Source organism: Primulina eburnea, chromosome 18 (assembly GCF_022965805.1).
Source record: "Primulina eburnea isolate SZY01 chromosome 18, ASM2296580v1, whole genome shotgun sequence".
NCBI classification, from domain to species: Eukaryota; Viridiplantae; Streptophyta; class Magnoliopsida; order Lamiales; family Gesneriaceae; genus Primulina; species Primulina eburnea.
In genome coordinates this window covers 29,004,749-29,012,626 of record NC_133118.1, presented here as the reverse complement: position 1 = coordinate 29,012,626, position 7,878 = coordinate 29,004,749, and the positions used below count along the sequence as shown (strand labels likewise).

Sequence of the window (7,878 nt, the reverse complement as noted above, 5' to 3'; positions counted from 1 at the left end):
GAAAATTTTATTAAAAAATAATTATGTTATTTGGATATATATATACACCAAGTGAGACGAGTCAACTCCACCGATATTCACAATAAAAAATAATATTCTTAACATAAAAAGTAATATTTTTTCATGAATGACCTAAATAAAAAATTTGTCTAACAAAATACGACTCGTTCACATATATTTTTGCTTTGATTATTAGGTGTATTTTTTTTTGTTTGTTGTACGAATAAGATCGAGAGTTATCCTATCCAGCTAGAGACGAGATTCTATCCATAATGCCCAACGCTCTTTCTCAGCTCCTCTATTTCCAGAAAATATCTCAAAATTTTGGAAAATTTTAGGGGAAAAAGGGTGAAAATCATTTCCATAACCTCAACCCACGATTCAAGATTGCAAATTAAGCTAAGCAATTCAAGATGTCGGTGGCTAATGCTTGGGCGACTGGGCAGTCCGCCGTTCCGCCTCCCCAGCTCCGACCTTTCTCATCATCTTCACTAGACACCGGCCCTCTCTCCAAGAAGAAACATTCAGTCGATTTCGCTCATAAAGTTCTTCTTACAAGAAGCAAGAACTCAAGGCTGGCTTGCATTTGCCGGAGTAATATTGAGAGCGGTAATCATGGCACCTCTGGCAGTAATGGTAGCAGTTTTTGTTATTCATCATCGTCATCTGCAGATTGGGATTGGAATAGGTGGACCCGCCATTTTTCAGAGATTGAGCAGGCTGAGAGCTATGCATCTGTTCTCAAGGTTCAATTCTTTTGAGCACACCGGTTCTTGTAGATGTTTACGAATACAGTTTGTGCGTTGATAGTTGTTTCTCTCTCTCTCTCTCTGGGATTTAAGAGATGCTTTTTGGTATACTTGTATACTATTGTGGATTTACTGTCAGAATTGCTTTTGGTCTTGATTTGTTAGGATAATCTTTTTTTAAAAAAAAATTTATCTTATATATGTGCATTAATCTATTCTAGTAGGATTTCGAAGGTGCTACCGACGCGAGGCAGTCCTCCTGCACGCACATATCAAAGTAGATTAAGTTCCATCCCTACTCAAAAGCCATAGCAGCATTTAGTATAGGATGAGAAGGGCCTTGGGAAAGTTTTGGCTGATTGGTTTTAGTCTGTCAAATGGTCCAAATTGAACTATGTAATTAAACTTTAAATATTTGCCACTGTCTGTTCTAACCATCATCTTTATTGAAGGGGCTTTGGGCATATGTTTCACTTTTCTGATTGCAAGTCATTAATGTATATGTTGTTCCGCGATAGTAATTATTTAGTTCTAAGCAAATGATAGGTTGTCTTTTGGTAGGTAGATCAGCTTATTTTTCAAACATTTTTTTTCTGGTGGAGTTTGTGATTGTAATTTGTACCCCACCTGTTATCTTTGACTTATGTGGCACAGTATGTTTTGCTTGCCGAAGCATTTGAGACTGAAAGGGGTCTCTAATTTATCGAGTGATTTATAGGAAGAAGAAATTTTAGACAACTGTCATTCCATTTTGAGAAATAATGACTTGTTATAGTTCACAGTTTCAACTGGATGACGCAATAGAGTGTGAAGACTTCCAGGAAGCTGCTAAGTTGAAAAAAGCGATTGCGGATACAACATCAAAAGATAGTATCGCTGAAATTATGGCTCAATTGAAGGTAAATTAGTATTCAAATTGAGTTATGTGCGCAAATTTTCTAAAATTTTATCAGTTTCTGTTTGCTCCAGTATGCAATCAAGGAAGAACGTTACCAAGATGCCTCAAGATTATGCCAAAGTACAGGAAGCGGTCTGGTAATACCGTAATATACTGTTGGCTTTTTTACGCCTTTTCTATCTTGATTATCTGGTTTCCTGCTTTTGTTACTCTTGTCTTTTCCACTTCTCAGTCTATAAATGCCAATACATGGCATGGCGTCAACCTTCTTTCCCAGTTTCCTTTTAATGATAGGTATTAGTTTGGAGATTCTGAGTTGCAGAATATTGTACTACACCTTAAGTTTTGTCTGATTATATACGGAGTACACGAAATAAAACTTGATAATAGCAACTGTATGTTCCTTCATAAATCTCCCTCACCGGTAAAGACTTTGATTTCTACTAGTTGCTAGCACGCACCATACATATATGTTGTGTATTATTTGGCTTGTAATGTTGTCATTTGTATTTTTTATTTGACCACTTAGGTTAGGAGAATTTTTGAAGAAAATATCATACAGTTCCATAATTCGAATGTTGATTTACAAAATAATCAAGTCTAAACACTAATTTAATCTAAGTAATTGAAAAAGTTATATTATTTTGATCATTTCAAGAGTTTGTTCACGAAAGAGACTAAAAGAAAACTATAATTAGCTCGTAATTAAATGTAGCGTGGATAGATATGGTTAGCTATTGAACATCCAATTCCTTGGGTAAATTGATGGCATGGCTGATGACTGTTTTACGCAAAAGTAAACAACTGCAAAAAAATTTACGTTGCAAAAATGAATCCTACTTGCATGTGCTACTTCACTAGAGCAATTAACTGCTTTGCTATCACACATCAAGTTTGATGGTGAAACACTCAAAATTAAGCACTGGAAATATATGTCAGAGCTTGATCAAACACAACATTCTTCTATTATTAATTTTTCCATGGTTCTAAAATTCGCTAGGCGCAAGTCGGGCCCCAGACTAGCACCTAGAGCCTAGGCGGATTCCACGGCATTAAGAGACTTGTAATGGTTCTTAATCTAAATTTCGGTCCAAACTTTGTTAAAATCCAATTGACACCTGGTTCATTGCTCCTGCTTAAGGCGGATCAGAATTATAGGCAATGAAAAAAAAAATCAAAATAAAGAAAAAATTACCTTCAGGGTCTTGTTCGATTTTCGTATATGTGCAGAAGTAAATAAACAAAGAAGATGAGAGTGACATGTTAGGGCAAGCGCAAGGCAACAAATCGTTGTTTTAATTGGGCTTTCAATCCCAAAAAATTAAAAGCACGAGTTTATAATTCTTTCTTATGTCATGTTCTAGTTTAATTCGGCTTTCAAAAATTAAAAACCCAAAAAAAAATTCCCAAAAAAACTTTAAACGCCTAGGCCCGCCTTGAACCACCTAGGACCTCCTAGACACGAGTTTTAGAACACTGATTTTTTTTTCATGATATTGTTTTACAAACAGTGCTCTATGACACAAATACCTTGAACGCCCTACATTTGAAAAACTCATATTATCAACGAACCATCACCAGATAATAAATATCTAGTACACCCTTCAAATTCTTTTCAAGAACATGACATAGAATCAGAAGCACCACATTGTATTAGATTGCGGTTATTGATAAAAGCTTAAGATGTTTCATCAAAGAGTATTTGATAAGAAATCTGAAGGACTCCTAGTATAGATTTATTATTTTTATTCATATCAGAGGCTGATAGTTTTCTTTGGAACATTTTATGTGGAGCCACAAGATTTATTATTTTTATTGATATCAAAGGATGATGGTTTTCTTTGGAACATTTTATGTGGAGCCATAATCAGTAGTGCATGAATAATAAATAAAATAATAGTAAATTGTCATGGTGTTATTCTTTGACATAATTCTACTTTCGGATATAAGAATTTCATGATTATCATTATTTGACTTTCCATGAGATGTCACCTGCATGCTAATTCTCAGTTCTGCTTTTGCTATGCCACTATGTCCTGGTACAATATGTGTTTGATGTCTTCTAACACTAGGGATTAAAACTATCTCAGTTGGCACTACAAGGACATTATATGAGAAATACAAAAAATATGTGAAGAGGGGATAGATATAGAATGATTATTTCCATATATTTAACAGATGTGGGAGAACGTTGCAGATGCTCATCCTTACCTTTCTTGTTCCTTGTTTCATGAGTTCAATTTCTTGCTCGAAAGTTAGAATCTGACACTGCTCATATTTATTTCATGCATGCAGGTTGGTTGGTGGGTTGGATATTCTAAGGACTCGGATGATCCTTTTGGGAGATTGATTCGGATCACTCCTGGAATGGGAAGATTTGTTGGCAGAAGTTATAGTCCAAGGTGCTAATAAGAAATTAAAGAAGAGATCATTTTTCTTGTTTTGATCTCCGTAATTATGCAAGCATAAAGTCTCCAGTAATGAGAAATTATTGCAGGCAGTTGGTCACTTCATCTCCTGGAACTCCACTGTTTGAAATATTTGTGGTTAAAGATGCAAATGGGACACATGAGATGCAGGTGATCTGAATAGTCTATCAATTTTTGTTGCTAGTTATGGCTAAATGTTGAAGTTTTCCATTGGAATCTTCTCTTATCTTTTTTTCTTTTAAGAAACATAATTTTAAACGTGTGTGCACACGGTGTGACTCAAAACAGACAAAAAATCTTGGAAGACCAACATCTTCAACAACAAACTAATTGGTTGGCCACAGAAAGCTTATATGATTCAATACTTTTTTTCATTTTGAGTTGCGAGTCAAATAATATTTCTAATTTTCATGAGAAATGTCGGTTTACTTGGGATGAATTCTGAACTCATGAGCATGGGGTTGAAATCAAGCTTCTTTCGCCTATATTTACCCCTTAACTGTTTTAAAAGCCCAAGAAATTTGATGGTATTGCTGAAAATGAGGCCTAGTCCACTCATGTTTCGAACCTCCTGTAGTAAGTGCTGTGGCTTAGGTTCTGCCCTTCACACCTGGAATTGCTCGCCCATCCATATTCGGATGATTATATAGATTTATCATCTCCTCAGAAAAGGTTCTTATGCATCGCATCTTACAGGTTGTATTTCTAAAACGAACTAAAGGAAATTCGGCTAATTCACGTGCATCATCTGATAAATCCACTACGCCATCAGCAAGTGAGATTGTGGATACACCAGTAGTTGATGATAACGTAGAAGAAAGTGAAGCGGAAAAAAGAAAAGTAAAAAGTATTGACATGGAAGGAGCTGATGAAGGGATAAAAAGTGTCATGAATTTTCTTAAAGAAAAAATTCCAGAACTGAAGTTTAAAGTAATGAAAGTTAATATTACCGAAGACATGACTGAGGATGCTGTGAGGCAATTGATAGAAGAAGATGATGTGAAAACAACCGGTGAAGATTCCGAGGAGGAAGCGGGTGATATAAATGACAATCAACAAGATCAAGTCACTGCTCAAGGAGATAATGACACATTGGAAGATGAAAAGAATCTAGACATGAAACTTTACATTGGAGGAGTATTGCACAATAAAGAAGACGATCATACAAAAGATGAGTTTGTTCGTGTCCCAGCTAATATAAAGGATACGGAGCGGGATTCCTTTGTGTTGCATATTCCAAAAGGAGATCAAGATAATGGTGCAGAAAAAAATGCAGCATCGAAGGTGGAGGTGGTAGCTGCTATCACTGCCCACAGTGTTTCTGAACTTATGCCTCCTGATGTGGCCAAGGTGTTTATGGGCTCTGATAAAGTTTCTTCCAAGGTATTAATGAAAAATAAGTTGAGTGTACTTTATTAAAGAAAGAGTTGTAGAAAAAAACAATTGGTAAACATGTGCTTCTAAAGGTTCTGTTTTGAATGAGGAGTTCAAATATTGGATCTGTGAAAACGTGCACCTTTGGTCCAATAAAGTTTACTCCTATGTTAACCTCCTGTGAGGTTGGGGAAACTTGGGGTTATCCTGATCTTTTTCATGGAATATGTATTCCAATTTGGCATTTCCTATGTGGTTATTGATTTTGAAATTTGCACTAGAAATGTTCTGCACCTTGAATAATGGGTCTTGTTTCGAATAGCTCTATATATGTATCAGTTGTTTCGATCTTCCAATGCTTAATGTTGATTTGTTTTAAAACTCAGAATTATCTTGTGATCACTCTAGATTTCCAAAGATGTTCGAGAAATGGTTAAGCTTGCTGTCAGTCATGCGCAGAAGCAGAATAGATTATCCGAGTACACAAATTTTAGTCGTATTACTACCTCCCAAGGTGATTTAGATCTATTTGATGGTGAGTTTACGTTCTCTCCCTTTTCCCATGCATGTTTATTTTGACACAAATGACTTCTATTTCACTCTAGATGTATTATTGTGACTTCAGGTCTATATGTTGGTGCATTTGGCCCTTATGGTACTGAGGTGGTTCAACTAAGGCGGAAATATGGTAGCTGGACTGTGAATAGTGATGATAAATCTTCCGACATGGAGTTCTTCGAGTATGTTGAGGCAGTTAAGCTGACCGGGGATTTGAATGTTCCAGCAGGGCAGGTTAGAGTTTTGTCCATTTTCTGGTTTAGCGATTAGTTTGTTGGATATATACTAACCTTGTGCCTGACATCTGTCTAGGTGACTTTTCGTGCTAAAATTGGGAGAGGTAACCGGCTTGCTAAGCGGGGAATGTACCCAGATGAACTTGGAGTGGTAAATACTTGCGACCCTCTTCTCTTTCCCCCATTGATGCGCATAGCCCGCTGAATACACTTGAATTCTATATCTTACTTGCGATAGAGTGGTGAAATGATGAAGGTAATGAAGAACGGGAAAGTAGGTTCAAACTGATTATGAAAATAAAATAAAAATGAAAATGAGTATTGCATGAGTGAGAGAATTCAGAACTTACTCCTTTTTAAAAGCGGCAGTTGAGTTGAGCATCTTTTTTATACAAATGAGGCTGGAAAAGTTTCCACCTTATTGTGCCAATTTGTATGGATCTGTTATGTTAGACGGAGCTGAATATCGGTCTGCAAATCAGCATGAGCAATAGATAAGAGTTGCAGAGAGGAGGATGATAAGGAGGATGTGCGGACATACAAGGTTGGACAAGACAAGAAATGAGAACATTAGAGTCTAGAGAGAGTCAATGTTGTGCTTGTTGAGAGATACACAATTAAGATGAGATAGATGTATACTCAGGCGACTAATAAATGACCCAGTTAGTTTTTGTAAGATCATGACAAATATTTGCTTTATTAACAGGGTAAAAGAGAGGGACAAAAAAAACTTGGTTAGGAACGACAAAAGAGGATAAAATTATTTAAATATAGATAAGGTGGATATAGTATAGGATATAGCACAATGATGTAGGGCGATCCTACTCAGTTGGATAAAGACTTCTTGTTATTGTATTGTGCCAAACCGTGGCAAGAGTCGCCCTTGAGAAAAGAAAGATTAAAGTTTTTCTATGTTAGGAACTTCAAAACACGTATTTACGTTCTTCCAGGTTGCAAGTTACAGAGGCCAAGGAAGGATAGCAGAATTCGGGTTCCAGAATCCCAAATGGGTTGAGGGGGAACTGTTACAACTAAACGGCAAGGTAATGAAGTCTCATGCACAAATGCCTATCAAGTTTTAGCCTCTAGTGTTGCATTGTTTATCGGTCACTCTTGTTGATTGCACAGGGCTTGGGTCCATATGTGAAAGGTGCGGACCTTGGTTTTCTTTATGTTGTCCCCGAACAGAGTTTTCTTGTGCTGTTCAATCGCTTGAAACTACCAGAGTAAGTCGAAGCAGCAAAATTATATACTTTCTGCGGCTAGATTTTGGAACTGACAATTTCGAGTAACTTTTTTGTTCTTTTTTTTTTTTACTTTTATTATAATGTTGTTTAATCTTGTGCAATGACTGGAGAAATTTTGACACTTGGTTGTGGTGCATGAGATGATAATAGAAGAAACATATGTTTGATCTAGTGTGGAAGGCTATGAAGCCTGGCGGTAAAATGTAGTTTGGTAAAATATCATCCTGTGAATGTTATTTCTTTGGTGTAATTTCTTTGCTGGAGAACCATGATGATCAATCCCTGGTATATAATAAAACTAGAATGAGAGGCATGGGAATGTTCAGTAATCGGTACATGATTTAAATATAAAAGAATGTGTGAATGGATGGGTGGACAGCATGAAGC

At 36.4% G+C, this 7,878-nt stretch overlaps 1 protein-coding gene across 1 annotated transcript; it reads left to right on the top strand.

The window, feature by feature from the left end:
* The first annotated feature begins 233 nt into the window (after window positions 1-233).
* Window positions 234-7,662, top strand: LOC140820298 (protein EXECUTER 2, chloroplastic-like). The gene is made up of 11 exons (XM_073180639.1): window positions 234-746; window positions 1,532-1,648; window positions 1,719-1,784; window positions 3,943-4,049; window positions 4,145-4,226; window positions 4,773-5,459; window positions 5,859-5,985; window positions 6,076-6,242; window positions 6,321-6,395; window positions 7,195-7,287; window positions 7,373-7,662. The coding sequence occupies exons 1-11, from the start codon at window positions 414-416 to the stop codon at window positions 7,472-7,474; spliced, it is 1,956 nt and encodes a 651-aa protein (XP_073036740.1). The 5' UTR covers window positions 234-413; the 3' UTR covers window positions 7,475-7,662.
* The last annotated feature ends 216 nt before the right edge of the window (window positions 7,663-7,878 follow it).